The sequence below is a fragment of the Prinia subflava genome, chromosome Z (genome assembly GCF_021018805.1).
Source record: "Prinia subflava isolate CZ2003 ecotype Zambia chromosome Z, Cam_Psub_1.2, whole genome shotgun sequence".
Classification (NCBI taxonomy): domain Eukaryota; kingdom Metazoa; phylum Chordata; class Aves; order Passeriformes; family Cisticolidae; genus Prinia; species Prinia subflava.
Genome location: NC_086283.1, coordinates 24,169,589 through 24,192,590, shown reverse-complemented (window position 1 = coordinate 24,192,590; position 23,002 = coordinate 24,169,589). Strand labels below are relative to the sequence as shown.

General features: G+C 45.4%; 1 protein-coding gene across 1 annotated transcript in view; it reads right to left on the bottom strand.

Moving 5' to 3' along the window:
* Positions 1–12,676, bottom strand: part of HS6ST2 (heparan sulfate 6-O-sulfotransferase 2) — a 130,575-nt gene extending 117,899 nt beyond the window's left edge. The window contains exon 1 of the mRNA XM_063422528.1: positions 12,020–12,676. Coding sequence (XP_063278598.1) covers positions 12,020–12,531 — 512 coding nt within the window. The 5' untranslated portion in view covers positions 12,532–12,676. The remainder of the gene's footprint in view (positions 1–12,019) is intronic.
* Between the last annotated feature and the right edge of the window lie 10,326 nt (positions 12,677–23,002).

Sequence of the window (23,002 nt, the reverse complement as noted above, 5' to 3'; positions counted from 1 at the left end):
TCCTCGGGGAATATCTTCTGTTAATGGGCCATTCAGGCTCACCAGTGACATGACACATTGCATCATCCCATTGTGAGATGCTCCACCCAGTGGGGAGGAGCCAACAATTCCCTACCCAGATAAAAACAGGGACACAGGGAACCCAGATATCCCCTTTTCAACTGGATTCTCAGAAGAAGACCAGACTCATCTCACCATCACTGAACCTGTCTACAGGATCATCTCTACTCCAACAGAACCACATCTTTGATCATCTCTACTCAAACAGAACCACATGGGTCACTCCAGGAGGACTTATTTGGACTGCTTCCAACACCCTGACCAACAGGGTGTCACGTCGTATTCCTGACTCCGTCAGGGTTTTCTAGGACTTTTGTTTGTTTGCTTGCTTGTTGTTTTGTGGCTTTTTTATTACAGTATTTGCATTTTTAATATTCCTGGTAAAGAACTGTTATTCCTATTCCCATATTTTTGCCTGAAAGCTCCTAATTGCAAAGTTATAATAATTTGGAGGGAGGGGTTTTTACATTCTTCATTCCAAAGGAAGCTCCAGTTTTCCCTGAGAGATACCCATCTTTCCAAACCAAGATACAAGACAAGGCGATATAGCAGCCAGGATGGACAACATCACATGGATGGATCAACTTACTCAAGCTGCTCCCCAGGTCTTTGGGTCCTGTAATTGGGAATCTCAACTTTCACTTGTCTCAGCAAGTCTCTAGACCCTGCATCCTATGCTCAACTTGGTGCACACACAGCTGCAGCACTGACCAGCCCCAAGGTATAAGACAGAAAGAAACACAGCAGGGAAAGGCTGGCATCCCCCACACGAGCAAAGACACACGGAACCCCAAGTCTCCAGAGCATAAAACTTCATCACTCCAGAGCAACAAATCATGCTGACATTACTGATCCCTATTCTGCAAAGTCCTGAGCAATAAATTTTAACACTTTGGGTCTATGCTTAAGCAATTCGTTTAAGAACTTTTGTTAACACCACAGAGTTCAAGTTTGACAAGAGATAATTTGTGTGCCTCTTAAACCTAGTGATGCACAACCTCCTTCTGATCCCGTCTCCAGAAATATCAGCACCACTACATGCCTTCACTTAAATGTCCCAATAAATAAACTTAAAAACATTTATGGCAGATTTTTCCAAAAGCTTTATTGTACCAAACCCCAGGTCAAATGCAATTAGCCATGCTCACAGACCAGGGTAGTTATTAATATATTTTCATCCTTGCAAGCAATAAAATAGCTCAGTAATTCAAAACACAGGGCAGTGCTAACACGCTTCCTGTGCAGTATTTTCTGCTGACTGTATTTCCAGCAAAACTGCAATTTCTTCTTCCATGTGGTAGCATGTTAACTGTGCCACAAAATACTGGTGATAAAGCAGCTTGCAGAACTGTTCCCCAGTGAAAACCCATCCCTAGCCACTGCCCTCTTGTTCAGCTGTTCTGCATCACTGCTAGCAAACTGTAAGCTCCAATCCCCAGCAGGTATTATCAGCACTACCCCATAAATCTAACTCAGTAAGGAAGTTGCCTCTATCCATAAAATTCTGAGAGTGCCCGTATTCCAATCCACAACACTGCTGACATCTAAAATGCAGCTATCAGTATGGAAAATGAGCCAGTGGAAGGCTGGCTCATCTCAGGAAAAGCAGCTGCAGGTGCAACTACTCTTTTCATTTGTTTTCTGCCTCTTCTCTAAAAATGGGATGAAAAAAGGCTTTCATGACTCTACTTTGCAAAGTCCATTAGTTATGTTGATGGGCTCACCTGGGGTCTATCTGAAGCAGGACTGACTTAAATGGCAGTAGGGACAGTTTTGCAAATTTACAGAGTTTAAGAGATGCAAGGAACTGACTTCTGAAGGAAGTAGCATATCAAGGAACTGAAGTTTCTCCTAGATCTCTGCTACCACTGTGCCTTCTGATGGTCTAGTCTCCTCCACCCTGAGCAGCTGCAGCCTTCACAACCACTAGACAAAGTAACAGCTTAAAGCACAGTAGTTTCATTCCTACTGACCTTAGTCAGGACATCTGGTGTCAGATACCCAAAGCCTCCTGTTCGGAGGGTAGGTCCTGGCTTTTTTCACTTTTTCACACACCCTTCAGTCAGAGCACCGGGTTCACAAACACACCTTTAGAGCACAATTAGATCTTACTTTAGGACAACTGTACTGGGCTTCGGATCTTCCTAAGCTGTTCCTTTCAAAGAGCAAAGTTGTACACTGCTTCATCCATGAAAAGGGGTGAAAACAAGATCATGCAAGAGATCTGGCCTGGAAGCACTGAGTGGTGTGACCCCACACCAGCAGACACGTGGACAGGGAGCTTCCCTCTTACCTTCCTGGGAAGGGAAGGAACACCACAACCCTCCCAGGACACCAACACATACATGGCAGGCTGGAGTCACCTGTCAGTACAGCACATTGGTTTTATATTTAAACGCTACAGCTTCCCTAAATTCAAACTGAACACAAATATTTCCAGTGCCTCTACCTAGGACTAGTCACATATAGGCAGCAAGGCTACTACATGCAGTCAGGCTAAGAAATCTGACATCCTTTATGCTATGTAGAGATGGAAAGATTTCCTCATGCAAAGAGCTGAATTACACAGGCGAGGCAGTGGCAGAGAGGAGATGACAGACTTGGTGATGAAGACAGGACTCAGCCCAGGTGTAATGTCCTGGCTTCTCAAATCCGACTCTCATGTTTATGTACCACTTTTCTTTCGTGCAGACTAGAATTAAGCATACAGACCCCAGCAGCAGCATGCCACCTGAAAGCCAAACAACTGACCCTTAGAGTCAGCTGCATTTGAAAGCAAAAATTATGCCCCATATTTTATTGACTTAAAGACCTAAAGTTACTGGAAATTGCCAAAGTAAAAAACCCAAACCTGCTGAAGTTTTGGCTAAAGATCGGCACTTATGAAAAAAGAAAATGAGGTGACCATGCCAACAAGCTTTTTCTCTTACAAGCAAGACTGCCTTGCAGAAAGCAAGAATTAAAGGGGTTAAAGACTAATTTATGCCATTTGTGTTTCTGCAGTCACTCAGCTACCATCCAGCAGGCACATCCTGTTGTGTCTGACACTTCCTTGAGCACTTTTGTCTTCTCCCTTCTCTGTGCTACCACTGTTCTGATTAGATCCAACACCCCCACAGAAAAAGAATCAGCTCTGTGAAAGGCAGAAGCCACACAGCCATCTTCCTCCTCTTCTATAGTTGGTGGAGTTAGTTCCGGGAGGAACAAAAACTGCTTCTCTTCTGGAAATGTTGCAGGGACAGATACCTCCTCACACCTCCAGTCCCATTTAGGTCCTCCACAGGGAGGAGAACCCCCACAGCACTATCAAGACAAATTAACTGCTGGCAAAGAATATGATAAAGTTAGTATCTAGGACGTTTTGCTTAAGCAGGACACAAGCTTATTCCAAATAATTTTCTCTGAACCTATGACCAAAAAATGTGCAACCTCAGAGTGGCTTGGGATTGCTCCAGGGACCAATTTTCCCACAGGCAAAAGGAAATGCTCTCCCCTCAGTTACTCTGAAAAAGAAACTCTGAAAAGCAGCTTCTCTGGCTCTGACCAAGGAAACATTGTTTTGTATAACAGAGGGGTTAAAATAGCTGCTTTTCTCTGAACCCAAGCAAGGCTGGAGAAAATGGTCAGTGGCACAAAGTGTTTTAGTCACTCAATTTGGGCATCTGCCGAAGGATCCTACAGTTCAAACATCGCACTGAATGTGCAGACTGCTATTACTGGGAGCCTTGCAATGTTAATGTTTTACTTAGCCAAAAAAATGGAGTTATGGCAGAATTGATCTTCTAGCTACTTGGACCTCTAAGAGCATCAAAACTGCACAATCCTTTTGATTACGGGAAATTAGGAGCATTTGCTACAAGAATCTCATGAAAGGCATACTCTTCTTCATGCCTTTATGGAGATGTGCAAAATCATTTATGCCGCAAGATTATCTCCCTCGTAGCTGCATATATTTAGTTATATTACATCAAAAGTTTGGCTCCTTCAGAGTTGGATAAGCAGCTGAGAAGCAAAAAGTAACATGATTTGAATCTCACCCCTAATGGATCTTATGATTTATAGTCCACTAAAGAGTAATGATTTTTTTCAGACTAAAAAAGAGGCGATTTCACTCAAAGCTGTATATAATAGTTTAAATGGATTCTGTCTTTAAAAGCATGAACAGCTGAGAAAGAAGGCTAAGGTCAGGGAAGAAGAAAAAAGCTGGTCCTAATTGCTGCTTATTCAAAAATATTATCTTGTTATATGCATATATTCACTATCAACCCAGATATATGGGAACGGATGGAAAAGGCAACAGCAAATTAAGTGTTTAGACTTTCTATTTCCACAAACCCCACCCCACTCGATGTTAAACACAGGTCCCACCCAAAGAAAACATATTAAAGGAATTCTACATTGGCTGTTTACATCAGCAATATGAACTTAAATGCAAAAGAATAGATTGCTTTGGCTTCTTAGTCTCACATTAGCAAATGCAATTATCTTTAATTAATTTTACAGAGTGCTCACAGTACAAATTAAATCATTTCTTCATGTCTAAGAAAAACTTTACTGTGTTAATTATTCATAAATACCAAAGTCTCCTACTTATTACTCATCACAAATGTGATTCGTTTCAATAACGCCTGAATAATCTGGCACTACCCTATTAGTCCCAGAACACAATGTACAATTGCCAGCACCAGCAAGTCAATCACAAGCAATAATCCACGCTTGCCAGCCGCCAAGGAAGAAGAGGAGGAGGAAGGCAGGAATGGCATTTTCACCCCACCCCAGTCACTGTACTGCCTCCGTCATCCCATATGATGAGGATAGTCCCACATCTCCTGTCCTGGGTGGCTTTGCTTCCATCCAAGATGCTACCAACTCAGGCACTGCTCAAATGAGAATTCCATCCCCAAACTGGGAGAAAGGAACTAGGCTCCCAAGGGACAAAGGCAGCAGCTGGGAACACTCCACCGCTTTGCTTCCCTGCGTATTTACATATGGGCAGGCAGCTATCCAGCAATGGGAATTAACTGATCGGGAAGGGAAAGGGAGATTAATCCTCACAAGTATGTAAGGAGCCTAGAAGGGTAATTCCAAAAATGGCTGAGGGCTGCTCACCCACAGTAATCCCTGCAGGGTGAAACAAAGACCAGGTACCACTGCTGCAGCAAAGTGGTTAAATAAGGAATTACCCAGAGTTTTGTGTCCTGGTTGCTCAGCAAGTTGAGCTTACGGGAGGGGAAGAGATGACTGAAAAGTTACTGTGGGAATAAAATAAACTGAATATGCTGGAGTTACAAGTTTTCGTATTATTTCTTCAGTAATTTAAAAAAGATAAACTTGTCCACATCACCAAAATCTCTCAGAGTTGCACCAAATAATAACTATATCTATCTATCTATCTATCTATCTATATCTTTTTTTCCATAAAAATGTCAAGAAAACCTTTGACACAAGGCCTGCTGACATGGTTCATCCAGCCCAGTTGTCCTGCCCTTGGCATGGCTTCCAGAGGCACCCTAGACCCTGCTGCACTTCCTAAAGCCTGTGTCTTCTCAGAAAGACCCATTCCAACATCTCATTTTCAGGCACATATTAATTTTTTTTTTTGCTTTCTAGCAAGTTACGTGAGCTAATTTGGGCCAATGCCATACAGAAATGCTGCCTTTATTATTACAGTTGTGGAGAAAGTAAATTAATGCAAAGGATTGCACACAGAGGCCTAATCCATTTGAGGTAAATCAATGCATTGCACATTTAAATTGCTCTGCTTTCCTTCAGAAAAGTACATTGAAGTGATTCATTAGGCACTGAACTGTTCACAGAAACAGACCAATTCTCTTAGGCATGCCAGTGCATCTCTGCTAGTTAAATTTAAAAAGCAATCAAATCTACTAATAAGTCCTTTTTGCCGACATTTACATCAGTAGAGAACATGATTCCTGACAATTCAGATTAAATAAATGAAGCACAAATTTATCGCAGTTAATATGTCTCAGAACTAACGCTCGACTTTTAAACTTAAAAATCTGTATTTTAATAAAAATAACTTATTGGTAATGCCTGACTTCCAAGCGCCTTTGTTAACCTTTATTAAAGGTTATAAAGTTATCAAGAGGGATCATACGGCACAATCTGTGTCTATTTTAATACAGTTGAAGATTTATTTATCATTTAATTTGAATATTTATAAATTCCAGAAGAAAAATTAGCAGAAAAGTAACCTTTTAATAAAAAGTAATCATGTCTGAGTACAACAACACCCTGCCATATTGTTCAAATTCTCTCTTCTTTAGAGAGGACCAACTCTGATAACATATGGAATAAACAATTCAAGGTATAACACCTGTGCCTCATATCTTGCTCTACTGGGGTTTATTTCTGCAACGATTAATGCCTTCTCTCTGCCCACAAGAAATTCTCCAAATTTATAGTAAAAGGCAGTAGGAAACATATACTTTCAAATAACTTAAAGACAATTTGCACTTTATTAAAAACTTAGAGGAGAACTAAGAGACCTAATATGAAAAATTATTTTTTAATCCCTTTAAGAAGTCCAACACTTTATCTACAAAACCAGTAATACCAATTTAGAGAGCTTTACACATCCTATAGTCCAAATCTAAAAAAAACCCATGAATTTAAGTTTATAACCAAGCCTTTCAAGGTTAGGCCTTGTAATGGGATTAGGTGAAGGAGACATTTGTACTTATGAAAACAATCCCTTGCTCTTCCCCTCAAAACCCCTTTTTCACTCTGCAGGCTGGTCCACTGCTCCTACTGCTTTGGTCCCAACAGGTGCCATGCAGGAAAATTCAGCTGTTGGAGGTGCACATTTGTGGGTGGCAAAGTAGTAGTCACTGCAAATCCCACCCTGCAACTACCAGGCTGAAACAAGCAGGGTCATTAGAAAATCTTGCCGATCAATGAAGCGGCTCAGAGATACTCAGGCCTGGTAGCATCTCTGCAAAAGCTCTGGGGTTTGGTTGGGGTTTTTTTGGGTTTTTTTTGGTTTGGTGGTTTAGGTTTTTTGTTTTTTTTTTTTTTTTTTTTTTGTTTATGGTTTTTTTTATTTATAATTGTTGCCCAGTTTTTCCCAAGGTGTTTCAGTGATGTGTATTTCAAGGGCAGGTCACCCTCTTGGTGCTCTGGCCAGAGCCCAAGTTACAGCAGGTCATCCCATCTGCTCACTCACAGCCTCCAGCTCAGCTGTGCTGATCTCCTCTCTCCCTGAGCAGCCCCCCAGACTTCACCCCAAAAGCAGCAGCACTTTGGGATCTATCCTCGGAAATGGTTTCTTCTGTTCCACCAGCTCTAAACTGTTCACCTCCTGCTCTAGCCTGCTCTAGCCACTCAAAGCCTTGGGGTGCTGTGGGGCCCTAAAGCATCTCTTCTGCCTAGTTTAGTGCTGATTTATGGGGCTTAATTGTTTCCCAGCTTCCATCATATCAGGTGAAGTTCATCCACTTGCACAGCTATACAATACCTCTGCAGTAGGGAGAGGACATTCAACAGCTGCTGAGAACCAAACCCACAAATTACTTTTCTCTCCCCGGCAGTGCTACATGAAGGTTTGCCTCCTCCACACCAAAGCAGTTTATTGGGAAACTCTTACTAACACCTTTGTAGCTACTCACACACGACCAAAACTTATCATGGGGAAAACCAAAAACTAAATAAACCCCACCTCAGTCAGACCCAGTACTGCAGACCTCAGAGTAGATGACTCCACATTTTCAAGAGCATGTGGATTAATCTGTTCAGCCAACAGAGACACACACCATAAGCGTTTCCAGTTTGCCAGGAAATGTTTTAACTTTTTTTTTTTCAGATTTTTGTGAGACTCAACTTGGAAGGGTTGCACTAACACGCAGGGACACGATAAGAACACCCATGCACAGCCAGCAGCTTCTGCCCCACATCACAACCTGGTGCCAACATCAGGCCTCCCAAAAGCCATCAGGCACTAGCCTGGTCCTACAGGCTTGTACAAGCAGGATGAAGTTTCTCCCAATCTCACTTTCTGTTCCCAGAGCCAGTTCTACAAGCTCATTCTCCTTTCAACAGGGAACATCTCCTTCCTTTAACGCTACCCAGGAAGAACATCAAATACAGCCCGACCTTCAACCACAACCACATCTTTCACCCAACGAAGGGACAAAGCCATGACACCACTTAAGAATGTTGGTACCTGTACTTGCTCCTGTGTCTCATTACAGTTTCCTGTCTAACCTCAAGACCTTTTGTTTCCTGCAATGGTGCCACTGGATTTACTGCTATAGACAACATCAGTAGACACTTCCCATAATAATCAGCCAGAGCTGAGAGAAATCTCAGTTCTGTGATGCACAGTTACTTTGGATGCTGCCTCTGTTCAGTGTGCCAAAAGCTTTGAGGCCTCCACAATCAATCAAGTGACCCAAGTCAGTCATTCCTGACTAGGAAAAAGCACATTTCTCCTTTCTCACCACTGGTGCCAAGAAGCTGAGACAATCCCCTCCTTTCTGCCACCACCATCAGTCCATTCCACCCACCTCCCAAATGGCAGATCCAGAGCACTGAAAGATCAACTTTGCCTACACCTCCCCCCTTCCCTCTTCTGTGATTTCTGGATGCTGCAGCAGTAAGCAGGGCTGATGGAACAGGAGACAAGCAGGAATAAGAGCATACAGAACAGGGACTCCAATGGGATCCAAGGAGAGAAACCCAAAAATCACTCCCTCCGCACACCAGAGAACCATGTTCCTCCAGGAGAAGAAAGAACCAAAGGAGAATCTATTTACCTGCTTGCTACTTATTAAGGAGTATAAGTCATCATTACAAAGGAAAGGAGGATTTGGGAACCTATATGCTCACAGACAGGAAAGCACCATGCTGTTAAATTCCACCAAACGGTGCTAAAGCACAACAGCCATCCTGAGTATTTCTACTGCTCCAGTGAAGGAATCTGCACTCCAAACCTGCAATTCCCAGAGAAAAGAGAGGCAGACTACTAATGGAATTAAGAGCAGGTACTGCAGGAAGACTGCTGCAAGTCACCAAGGTTCTTCATGTGTATACCCTTCAGGCTGATCCCATCACATCCTACCACAGAGATGCTCCGTACCTGCTGCTGAGTGTTGCATTGTCCAGGACACAGTTTCCTCCAGACTAACAAAGACTCAACTTTTAAACAAAACAAAAGGCCCCTAGAGACTAGCCCAGGTAGCCAGCAACCTGACAAGCAGACTCACCATGCCTGAGAAGACAAACATCTGTGCAAAGTAATCACACATAAGTGCAAGCTAAAAGGTTTGAAGGAACATTTGGGTATTTCCAGACAATGCTACACAGCCCCAAGACAGTAACTAGACTGCTTGATGCAGCTGCTAAGGAGTTCAAATCACTTTCACAACAGGGCTCACTTTTCAATCATCTCAACTATACATGCAGGAATTCCTACCCCTGTCAAACCAAGGTTTGCATGAGAAAATTCTTCACTGCTCTTGATTGAATCTTTCTCCCTGCCCTCATGACGCTCCCCAAATGGGTCTTGTACTCCTTCAAGTTGCCTCCCCTTCTCTCAGGATTTGCACACCAGGGTCGTGACTTCCTTTCCCTTCCCACCAGCACACATGCAGGGAGGGTCAGGCCTCCTCCTAAAAACCTCAGTTCAGGAATAGCCAGGCTGACCCCACTTGGAGCCAGCACGGCTCCCTGGCTTAGACACTCCTATCCCACACCTACTGCTGCTCTGAAAGCAGCTTTTATCTACCCAGAAAGGGCTTAGACTTTCTGTCTGTTACTGGCAGGAGGTAGAGGTGCTAATTAGAGGAGGTAGAGGTGCTCAGTTGTCAGCTGAGCCACTTCTAAACTGAGAACACAAACTAAAATTAAAGATGAGGTATTAAAATGGGCAAAAATACTTGAAAGGACTATTGTTCATTCAAGAACTACTCTTCCTGTATTTTTAAAACATTTAGAAATTGCAGTCCAAATAATTGCTTGTCAAGACATTTTTTTGGAGAACAACTGTAGCTATTCAACAAGCTGTGTAATTAGGTTATTAAAAGTATAATATCATCTTGAAGGCTTTGAGAGAGTAGACCTCTACCTAACACAAAATCATCACAGCTTAATTTTCCTCCCTCTCTCTTGGCTTCAATCCCAAGTCACAAGTCCTAGCGGCCCCTCAGAAGTCAGCTGTGACAGCGTACATTGTTTACAGGATGAGGAACCATCGCTCTGAACTCCTGAGCAGGTACATGCACTGCTTCCATTCCAACTCAGGAAAACATGTCCGGTATCCAACAAAGGAAAAAAAAATACAAAGCCAAAAGCTACAGATAAAATCCCAGTTCCCCGAGCCTGATGTTCCCTTCCCCCTCAAGTGGCGGGTTCAGGACAAGGATCCTCCCATTATTCTGGACAGCACAGCTTAAGACCAAGCACAGACAGACCTGTCTCTGGGAAAGGAAAGAAATTCCTGACCCACAGCTACAGCTTTGCAGGCCAGGCCGATCTCTGGGGAAAGAGAAACATGTATCACTGGAATCGGTACAGCAAAACAGAGCACGTCATGCGATTTACATTTCTGTGACAACATGTTTATAGGACAGGTAAAATAAACTACGTAGCCTGCAAGGCTCAGCAGCCTGAAACTGGGAAGCTAATTGAACCAGAAGGCAAGGAATTGGTCTTGATGTTAGCAAATGGGATGTCACAAAAATTAGACACTAAAAATTTAAAGCAGTAGGGAAGACAAAAGAGCAGGAATCACAATAGCCAAGTCTGATGAAGAGCTGCTCCTTGGGTACAGAACCATAATGACGCTAAGCATTTTTCTACTAGATGGCAGTGTAGTGTCACACTATATAAAAGGAATTCTAGAAAGAAATTGCTTTGCATTTCAAGTGAATCTGTGCTTAGACTTGACTTCAGATAGCATGATATGTAACAGTAGCCTCTTTGTAAAGGGACCTGCTATTAGTCTCACAGCGCAATAGGAGCGATACCCTAGTTTCTAATTTCCCACAAAAGAAGGGGAAAAGACACTGAAACCCTGAGCAGTTCTGCTACATGGTACAGCTGCATGCACAGCCACAGACAAGCTCCTGAGTCTGTAACAACAGAGGGTGAGCTCTGATTGAAGAGCTCTGCAAGCAGAGGAAGAAAGTCCTCACTGCTCAGGGGGAAAAGGCAGCTGGGCTTCTGGAAGACAGGGGCAACTTTCAGGCAATCCCCTTGCTATGGTCAGGGGAGGCTGGCAACTTCAAAGGAAGATCCAAGGATAAAGAGAGAGCAGTGCCACAAAAATTCAAAACACAAGCACAAAATAATCAAGGTTAGGGCTGAAGAACAATGCAAATATTTGCAGGTAACTCAGTCACAACAGTAACCTTTACTTTGCAAGGCCGTCATCCTGTAGCCAAGCTTCAGGTATCAGGAAGACATAGCAGCTTACCAACACTCCCAAAGCGAACATTTATTTTTGGCGTACACTGGAGCTACAGGAGCTCCGTACAGCCAAAGATGGAAAAGCTCTGGGGGAAGCTCGCAGGCAGCCCAAGCACCCTCTCTCCTGGAGAGCCTCTCCGGGGGTCCCCAAGCTGTGAGTCTGTCAGGCTGTTCCTGTGTCATCGGGATCATCACCCTCGGCTTCTCCCCACCGGCGGTCACAACTGCGACAGCCGGCGGGACATCACTTCCATCACCTCCCTGCCGGCGGAGCGTGGCAGGTTTAGTTCGCTCTGCAGGGCTCGGGGCACGCTGCACCCACCGCGGTGGCCCCGGGCCGGTGCGGCTGCCGGAGGTGCCACCGGCCCCGTGCCGGGATGCCCGGGTCACACCGCGCTCCCCCTCCCTCCTCCTCCCGCCGCCGCAGCATCCCCGCCACGGCTGCGCCCCGCAGGCCATCACCCGTCCCGCCGCCGCCGCAGACCGGGGAGGGACCGGGGTCCGCGGGGAGCCCCCCGGGGCACGGCCTCACCTGGAGGGCCGCAGCCGCACCTCCTTCTTGCTGTCCACCACGGAGGGCACGCAGTTGGTGAGCTCGGTCCAGTCGGCGTGCAGCCCGCAGCTCCAGCCGGTGGAGAAGCGGGAGAAGAGCCAGGTCTCCCGCTTGCCGGGCCGGTGGCAGGTGCACTTCTTCTGCCCGGCGCGGCACTCGCAGGGCTGCTCCAGCTGGATGTTGCGGACCAGGTGCCGCCCGAAGGTGGTGCCGCCCGTCTTCTGGATGTGCAGGAACACGATCAGGTCGTCCCCCTTGATGTTGAAGTCCACCCGCCGCAGCAAGTCGTCGGCGGAGAAATTGAAACGGGGAACGAAACGCGCCGGCGTCTCGTCCTCCGCCCGGTACGGGTCGGCGGCGGCGGCGGGGCTGAGGGCGCGGAGCCGCAGGAGCTGGCACTCGGTGCCCGGGCAGACGTACTGCAGCACGATCACGGCGAAGAGGAAGAGCATCACCAGCGCCAGCAGGACCTTGTGGGACCGGTCCTCCATCGTCGCCGAGAGTGCCGCGCATCGCCGCCGCCGCCCCGCTCAGAGCCGCCGCAGCCGCCGCCGCCGCCGCCGCGGGGGAGCCCGCGCCGCCGCCATCGCCCGCCGCTGCCCACGGCCCTTCCCGGCAGCCCCCGCGCCCGGCCCCGCCGCGCGCCTCCGCCCGCCCCGCCGCGGCCGCGCCCCCTCCAGGCCCCGCCCCCTCTGGGACCTCCCCGCGCGGCCGCTCCGGCACCGGCGCCGGCACCGGCACCGGCACCGGCCCGCCCTCCACCAGGACCGACCCGCGCGGCCGCTCCGCACCAGTACCGAGAATGGGACGGGGAATGGGACCAGCACGGGACTGGGACTTCACCGGCAACAGCACCAGGACTGGGACCATACCGGCACCGCCCTCCACGCACGGACCGGGACTGACACCGCACGGGGACCGGCGCTCCCGCCGGCGGCAGCCGCCGCGCACTCCGAGCGTGCTCTGCGCGTGGCCGGCCAGGGCGCACCGGGATGCTCCGTCCGCTCCTGTGCCGGAGCGGGCCGCGGCCTGAGCAGCTTCCCGCATCCTCGGCAGTGCCTGCGTGGCCGTGTGCCCGTCCTGCCCGCCCCGGTGCCCGCTGGCAGCACGTGGGGCAGGGCGGAGGGGGCTGTTCCGCAGGGAACATCCCAGTTAATGGCAGTGGCGCGTCTGCGGAGTCACCGTCCCGCTCGTCCATCACACACATACACACACACTCCCATCGTTGGGCACCGAGCTGTCCACTTTCTCTCCACACTTCACACCAACACCCAGTGCTTTGGTTTAATTTTGGGGGTGTTTAGGTGGAGAGGCGGCGCATCGATTGTTTTTGTTTCTGTTGATTCAGGTAGCAAATACCTGCGCTGTCTCTGTCAGCATATTTCTAAACCTCTCTGCGCAACGAGAGCGTTCCGTAAATAACAACAAGGGCTCTGTGGATTTATCTCTGATTACAGTCCTGTGTATATTCTGTGTGTATGCAAACGATGTTTAGCCCTCTGGCTGCTGGTGGCTGTTCAATGAAGCCTGTGGGTGGGAGGACATGGGTGCTCACCCCGTGTTCGCCTCCTGCCATTCCACAGGGACACTCTCCCCATCACCTGCCAAGACCTGGCAAGGCCTTGGAGCACAACACACCCAGTGAGCCCGAAGCTTTCCTTTCCCTCTTGGTGCAGCTGATGTTGGGGCGCTTAATGCCTATGAGAACTGCAGCCTTGCAAGAAAAAAGCAATTTTTTTAAAAAAAAAGAGATTTCTGGCTAAAAAGGCTAAAGGAGGTTTTCACCCCATCCCCAGTGTCCTGTCCTTCTTGGAAAAGCAGCTGGGGCAGGACCATGGGTTTGGCCACTCCCAGTTTGACTGATGTGCTCCAATACTTAAATGACGTTACACAGAGGTGCTGCATTTCAGGAACCCCCAGTCTCAAGTACGGCTGGAAATGTCTGAGGTTCTTCGTCCCCTCCCCACCACAGCATCTCAGCTTTTGCATCCCTGTCCCGTGTGATATCTCTGTTTCTCTGCCTGGCCAATCAGGCAAGAGCTGAATTTTCTGATATGCCAAGCAGGAAGAAAAGAAAATAGTTTGTAAACACTCTCCTAGACTTTTATACATCATAAAATGGAAAAAAAACACAAACAAACAACCAAACAAAAAAGAAGATTTGCCTCATTTTCCCCCTCCTCTCAAGCAATTCTCTCTATTTCAGCAGGTATATGTGGTGTTTGGTGGTGATTGATTTATTTATGGTTTTCATCCTTGAGCAACCTTTTCTGTCTTTCTTATTTTTTTCAGTTGTCCATAATATTTTGAAAACATTTACACTCACAATAATAGGCAATTTTATCACAAAGATTCTACGCATGAGAACTACTGAGATCATTTGCCTCCATTTGAATCTCCAAAATGAATGGATTGCACCATTTAATGAAAACTCTGTGTTCTGAAATTCAAGCCTCAAAATTATAGATGTTTCTGTGCTTTATATCCATCACTCTCTCACAATCATTCGTAGAAAAAAATGTTTGCCTCCAGTTTTATTTATTTTACTTTATGAAATAACAAAGATGTGTGGTGAGTTAAAACCAATTCTGAATGCTAATACCTGGGAATTAACTGGAGAGAATAACAATGGCCTAATGTCTACAATAAATTAATATATACTATAAAAGATATGATGCATACTGGGTTGGTGTTCCCAGCAGAGCCATTATTTTGGAATGGCCTAAACAAACAATGATCATCCTTTCAGTAATGAGTGATGGTCTCCAGTCTGCTGCCTTCTCACTCACAGTATGTAAATGATGCTCTCGAGCTTTGATCCAGGGACCCAAAACATTTGCTTAGGCACTAAAGAAATGAAAATTGCTCCGAACTAGATAAAAGTAGGAAAGAGCAGAGCTGTTAAGGTTTCACAGCACAGGCAAGATTCAATCACTGGCAGGGCAGCTGGTTTAAGTTAAGAGGTCAAGCAAAACCTCTGAGTGCCTAGTAACACCAGTGAAAAAAATCTACACCTCCTTCTCCACACACAGCACCCCCAGACAACCCAAACACATGATCCCTGTTCCCACTCCCCACACATGACCCTTTTCTGCTGGCACTAGGGGTCCCTTCACCCCATGTCTCAGTACATGGTCATGCCCAGATGAGCACATGGGTATAGCCACTGCTCCTATCCCACTTACAAGTGTCCTGTGCCACTGGCTGGCCCCTTCTGCACCCACCCTGTCAGCAGCTGCCTTCCTCCAGTCCAGCAAAGCCAAGCTGAGCTGGTGAAGGATCTCACTGTGGGCTGACCATCTCTTATTACCCACGAGAACATTCAGAAAATCAGGGGTTTGTATGCAAAGGCACCGGGTGTTTGCCCAGAGACAGATCAATAGAACACCTCATGCCTCAAGCCCTAGATTGATCTTTGCTGCTTTAGGAAACTGTTGTTAGCTCATCAGTTTGGGCTGATCATCACATCCCTGTGTACTTCTGGAAAACCCTTGTTTCCACAGCTTCTGAATTTCACCTCTGCATTTGGCTGGCAAATGGTGACTCCTTGGCTCCAGCAAAAAGAAAACACACATCGGCTTTGAGATAAGCAGGCTCTTTGTGTGTAAAACAGAGCTTTACTGGGCATCGAGGCCTCCAGCTTATTGAAAGGATCAAGGTTTCATATCACTTCAGCCTGAGTAGGTCCCAGTGTCTGCTGTTTGGTGCAGGTAAGGGCAGGAGTGCAGCCAGCTTGAAAGCCCTGGGCAGATGGGCAGGACTGGGCTGTGGCAGCCCTGGCCAGGGCTGGGATAACCCCAGCTGCTGAGGCACCCATAGCTGCTGGGAGGATGAAGTCTTTTTCAGATGAGAGGAGAAGCCTTATTTGCACAATGGCACAATTAGAATAACTTGATTAAAAGAAATGCAAACGAGCTATTAGGTTTGCTTTATCTGCTTGTAATGTGATTCATCTGATAGTACCTGTGCAGGAAGGGGGAGACGATAGATAAAATAAGTACAGAAAAGCCTCCCGTGTCATGAAAAAAGCATATTTATTAAAATAACGAACACCATCATTGCCAGCCCAACTACTGCAGCTCTCCTTTATGAAATTGTCCATCTTGTCTGGAATAGCTGATGGCTAAACAGGTTTGTGGCCAGGGCATTCAAAACCACTTTTCCCATCAAAGTGATGATGTGGATGCTCCAGACTTGTCCCCAACTGCCTCAAAAGGATCTCTCCTTTACCACTTCCATAAGACGTGCAAACCAACGACTTTGATAATTTTAATTCTCCTTTGAGACTGGATAAAACCAGATTATGGAGTCAAAAGGTATCACCAGGAGACAGACAGCATTGAAGACACCACTGTACTCCCTGAGGAAACAAGTCTTAAAATGAGTGGAAAAGCACAGAGCAATGAGATTGTCATTGCATGGGAGAAGAAGCAAAGCCAAGAGCAAGGAAATATCTGGGAAAGGACCAAAGAAAGTGGTCCTGTGGAGGGAGAGAGATGGAAGCCCTTCTAGCACCTCATAGAATCTAGTAAAGGGTATGCAAATGAGTGAAGGCATGGAGCAGTGGGGTGATGAGTAAACTAATTAGAAAATGAGGCTTGATTATTCATGGACTTGACATATCAGAGAGCAGCTAATCAAAGGAATAATACAAGTTTGCATATTCTTTGTGATGTGGGCATCAAAGTCTTTCTTCTTGTCACTACGGCATCACTGCTGCTCATTCCTAAACCAAATACACTGATGCAAGTGTAACATCTTGCTCCATATTAGGACATGGGTCTTGCAGAGTCTGAGGTGTTTGAAAGAGCTCTGTTTTTTCCAGCTATTGAACTGATCTCGCATTTATCCCTACTTATAGATCTTGCTTCCCTGAACACAAATATTGCCCTGAGCTCTTTGGGGGTGTGGTACAGCTTTTAAAAGCTTGAGCCAAAGACCCCGATACTCAAGGGACCCACCTTGCAAGATCATTGCTACATAATCCCTTTACAGTTTCATTTTGTTTTGGACTGACCACTGAATAAACTTTGACTAAATGCCCCATGGGAAGATGGACTTGGCAGGAGGTATTTGCACAGAACTTGCTGGGTGCAGGAAGCTTTCGGGAGTACCTCCTTCCCAGCACGTGGCATCAGAAACTTTCAGTCCAGGCTGTTCACTGCGGCAAATCTTGGAGCTGGACAAAAGGCAGGGTAGCTTTCCAGTTACAAGGCCTCAGCAGAATTTCCATTTCACACATAGATCTCGGTCCTGTGAAAGGTTTTAAAGGAGGACCTGATGTGGGACTGACACCTGGCCATGTACCAAGTGTCTGGGCACTTGGTTGGAGGGTGAATAAATGATACTGCCCCATCACCACTGATTCTTTCCCAGCATGAAACTGGCTGAGAAACTGCTGAAACATCAAATTCCCTTTTGGTGAGGACAGCCTGGGACAACTCCAGGGAATAGGATCCATGGGGATGAAAGGGCTCTTTCAAGTATGCCTCTGAATCAGTGGGAAAAGTGAGAAGTTGGGATTGCTCCTGCCACTGATTGCTTGTCTGGATAATTACAGTGATGGGTATATTAATACCATCTGGCATTAGATCCAAAGAGCAACCAGGCATTGAAAGAGATTACTGGTGAGGTGTGTGAAGAACCCTTTTGGAGGTGCTTATGAGCAGATTAGGAGGAATTAGAAAGGGTGTGAGCCAACAAAGCCCAGAGCTGCAGACCATATAGTCCAAGGGACACTTTGTGCCCACTTTGGAGATATATAATGCAAACTGGTGTATCTGACCTAGTTCAGGACAAAACCTGCAGCATTTGCGTGATTAAAGTAAGTGAGAGAATAAGATAATGTGCAGTGGTCTTCAACAGTGGTTTTGCACTGAAGAAAAAAACTGTTAAAAAACTCATACAAATATTTGTTGAATCTTCCTAAAACCCAGGGGGAACCACATGGCCCTGAAAGAACATCAGAAAAGATGTAATATTACCTCATGCTATCCCAGTAGGTAGTCCTGTGAGGAGTTAAAGCAGTGGGATTTGGTCCAAAGGCATTCAAGACATCTGAAAGGGTTAAATCTGCCCTTTACAGTGAAATGATTTCAGTTTAACTATACTGGTTTTGAAATCAGTTTGGTTAAGCTGTTACCATCTTTTGCCCAGGCACTCTTCAGTCCTAGAGTAGTTAGTATCAATTTAACTTAATTTGGTGTCATTCTGTGTACAGACTGCATCTTGGATGCTGTATAAATATTTGCTTGTTGAAATTAATGCTGAATTTGGACAATACAGTGTTGTGGAATTAACCTACATGACAGAGGATCAGCTGCAGGAGCAAAAAAAAATCTCAGGAAGAGGTCTTAAATTGCAGATGACTTCATGCAATTACCTAGTTTTTTTAATGAACAGAAGAATAAATGAAGGTAAAGCAAAAATAATCTCAGGCATTACCAAATAATAATAATAATAAAACAAGCTCTGAGGACAGCTTCTTCCAGCAGCAGGGCTGATGAATCTTCAGGGAGTGATCCCATAGTCCAGCGAAACAAAGAAATGTTCAGTTTGCAGCAAGGTTTTGCAACTGCAGATTTACCAGGAATAGCAAATAAATAATTCACTGTTTCTGAAGATGTGTTCTTTTACTTCAGATCTAGGTCTGCCAAGCTGCTGAAGGGCTACAGCAAACATCCCCCTACAAAATAGAAAATGAGGGACAAAGCAGGACTTTCATATTCCAGTTATGTGTAAAAAGACTCCTAAAAAAAGAAAAAGCTTCCTTTCCTCCATAGCCCCCCCCCATCTTCCCCCCTGCCATCCCCCACCCCCTGCCCCTGCTGCCATGAGTCCACAGGGAAACAGAGTATTTGTGTTGTATCACACTGAAACTTCCGGAAAAGAAAACAAAAACGCAATCAAACATTTAATATTTCACCACAACAGAATTCAGTAGAAAATCCCCAGCTGGACTGAATGTAAATAACATGTATTGACTGCAGCAATTTCTTGTGGTTTCCCAAAAACACTCAGCGTTCACAACATTTGCAATAACTCACAGAAAACCAGGGCAGTATGAATTTATACCTCCTGATCCTAAATTCTACTACCTGGGCCAGCCTCCCTCAGGCACCCTGGGCCAGCCCTGTGTTTGCATTACTACAGTCACAGGCTGCCCCTGGAATCCCTTTTTGCTGGGATGCTGCCAGTCCTGCATGTGCTTGAGCTGCTACCTCACTGGATCTAAACTGTGGCAGCTATTTTAATCTGCTGCTGAAATACATGTGAAGAAATTCCTTGGAATCCCTTACTTCTGTTCCCAGCTGACACAGAGCCACGTGGCAGGGAGTGCACATGCAGGTTGTGCCCCTGGCCAGAGCCTTCCTTCCTTGCCTTGGACAGGAGATGGACGTGGGGTACCCACTCCGTGCTGAGAGCATCACTCCACCCGGTGAGGGCTGAGCAGCACAGGCTGCTCATCCTGTCTCTGTCTTCTGCTCAGCACTTTGGGAAGGCTGAATCCATGGAAAGGATGGCTGGGGACCAGCAGCAGGCTCACCACCGCCTCAACCTCCCCTCACCTGTCTGCTGCCAGTGTGAGTTCTTCATGCCCCAGTCTGAGGGCTGCACGGTCAAACACTTGCTATGTGTACTGTAACATCTAGTCTGACACTACTTAAATCAGAGAAGCCAGCAAGTGACCTCCCTTGTGTCTTGAACCTCTGCTAACTGCTCATTGATATAGTCCGAAATTAAGGGGGCAGAGAAGAGGGGGTCAATGGTTTGTTTCCTGCCCTCTCACAGGGATGAGGGTCCACTGCTGTGTGTGTACACTGTTACTCACAGATGTGCACTAGGTTACTGTACAAGAATTACCTGTCCAAAGAAATGACGAAGAGATGATATTATGATAATGCATGAGTCTGTCTCCAACCATTTTCATGCTCATCTTTCCCTAGTAAAGATAAGCAACACATAATGCTGGCCTTGCACACTAAGGAGTGGAGGACAGCACGTCCGAGCGTCAAAATTTAGGAGATTCCCTACAAGAATATGTGTCCTTACTGCACAGAGCTTCTATGGACCTGCTTAAGTCCCAAGTGATATAACAGTTTTCCAAGAGCTCCCTCTGACTCTGAATTCTTGAGAGACTCAGAATAATTAATCTGGCTGTGACACTATGCAGAACACTGTAACAACCAGAAGAAAAATAACTTATCAAAAATATTATTTTCTTTCATGCAAAGAACCAAACTTTAAATGATTCCATCTGTCACTTTCATCTGCACCCTGTTTCATTGGCTGGATTTTGCTCATTAAGATAAATTTCAAGCCAGCAGATAATTTTTACCTTCAGGGCTTTGATGAAATGTAGTGCTTGGGACTTTCTTCCCTCCTCCATTTTTGTCAGCCTTGACAGAAGAATAAGTGTTTCTCTCTTACGCTATTTTGCAATTGTATGGAATGGCTTTGACCTTCCGAAAGAGAAACACGCTACAGTTAAATTCCTCCTGCTTTCCCCATGGGACTAGGAGCTGGCCAAACCCTTCCAATAAAAGTTTCCCTCTCGACCTTGCATCATAAACCCCTCTTTTCTTTATTACTCTGTCCCCTCAAAACCTCTAGCCTTTTCAAAAGATGGGCTGGAGAACTTCTATGCTATGCAAACTGTTAAAATATTTTTGTTTCTTCCCTGAAAAGACATTAAAGCATTTTGTTGGATTCCTTACCTCATAACCAAACACAACTGTACACTGTGTACTCTGCGTGTTACAGCTCTCTGTGCTTTCCATCCCAATGACTTATTTTACTGTAAGTGTTAATTATACTTCGGAATGGTTTCATGAGGGATGTGATAAATCATCTGCCACTTAAAGTTTTTAAATCAACGCTTGGTGTTTTCAGTGGGGTCCTGCTCTGTGCCTGGAGCACACAGAGGCTCCCAGTGCGTTTCCAGGAGGGTATATAATCACATGGTCAAGGTCAGCCATGGTACTGAGGAATTAGGGGATGGGCGGGATGGCCTTTGTCATGCAGGATGTAAGATTAGTTGGACTTAATGGTCTATTTTGGCCTTTAAATCTGTGAATAGGGAAACGGAAAGAGGAAAAAGAAAACAAAAAGAACAAAAGTCTCTATTATAACCAGCATGCTTCTGCCTTCCGAAAGCAGAGCCAGAGGGACTGTAGGCAGCTGGGGCTAGAAATGAGTACTGGGCACTCTTTTGCACTGCTCCTGCTCCCAGAACTCCCCAAGCTCACCTGAGCTCCCCAAACAGGTTCTTACAAGCAAAGCCAGGAGCCCAAGCCCACTGGGATTTGCTGACCTCTTTCAGAAAACAACAGACGTGAGCACACACACAATGCTCAAATGATTTTTAATTTCTTTTCCCCCTTGAGGTCATTTTAGGTGTTCCAGAACTAGAAATCTAATGCTTTTTCTATTTCTAAATTAAGCTAATTAAAATTTTAATCTAGTGGACATTATCTTATTGCATAATTAGAAGAGCTTATATTGCAGTGGTTTGGTTAGTACCAATCCTTTTTGTTTTAAATTGTGTTTCATTAATTGAACAGGGCTTAGATAGGTGCTTATAAGGTCCTAAGCCAACTATTTGTTCTTAACAAAATACTCAGTTCTCCCTTTTAGCTATACCTGCTCTGAGCCTGCAAGCCTTATGCTGTAATGGTTTTCCTTTAGTGAAGGGTGGGTTATTACACCCATGATCCACATGGGAATTTCAGGAGCTATAGGCACCCTCACAGACACCATTGCAGACTGACTTTGCAGAGCAAACACAAAGGATCCTTGCTGGAAAATGGCAAATCCAAACCCTACCTACTGACTTGCTGATATCTTCTGCTACACCATGGGTTATTGCATAATTAATTACTCCCAGTTCACTATTAAGTCCCAAAGAATCTTTCTATAGACTAGACTGGTATTACTCTGCCATACATTTAAAAGAGATTACTGTTAATTAATTTAGCTCATCTGCATACCTAAAATTCAGCTAAGCCCTCTATTGTGTTACCTGCTGTCATTTCAGACGTGTAGGACTTCCAAACTCCCGTAGAAATAGAAAGGGATTAAACTCATGTATAGAGATAAAAACAATTTAAGAAGTTGCTTTTCAACACTTCCCACAGGGTCCTGTGCAGATTAGGACCTGGAATCTGGCAGAACCCTTCCTTCTGGTTATCCATCCCACCAGGAGTCAACTTCCCTCCAGGACTTTCAACCCAGTGCTTTCCCAAGACACTGAATTTCCTTAAAGCGTGAATAACATGCTAAACCACAATTTATCTACTCCTGGGGCTGAGGCACCCCAATTGGTAAACGTAAATCATTCGGAATATTTATGATGTACTGACACATTTCCATTCTAAAATAGGAGTCCGACACACATAAATCCTCATAAATATTTCTCCGGAGCCATCCCCATCCCATGCACCCCAGACACGGTCACCAGATCTGCATGGGAACCTCCACAATGCCTGAGGCTGACTTGGATGTGCTAAAGGCTCTGTTTCTACCACAACAAATGAGTAAATAACTACATTAATTATGAGCCAGACCTTCCAGCTGGCCAAGTCACAGGAGCCAGGGCACTTTTGCTAAACAATTTCAGATTAAAACAAAGCAAGCAACCTCCTGTCAAAACTAAGCAGCTCCATGCAGCAGAAATCCCTTGGATAAAAACTGCTATTCCTCCATAAGGATAGCAGAAAACAATTTGATATAAAAATTCTTGGGTTTTTTTTCTGTTTTGTTTCATTGGGTTTTTTTTCAAAACACACAAAAACTCTCAGAAGAAGAGTTGAAAAGACTGATTATTCTTCAGGTAGCAGCTTCTTCTGGAAAGATGGTGAATTTTAGTAGAAGGTTGCATCCAAGGTTTAAAAAAAAAAAAAAAGCACAATTTAGTTAGGCTCTATTATCAGCTCCCCTTCATGAGCTGCTTTGGGATTAAGG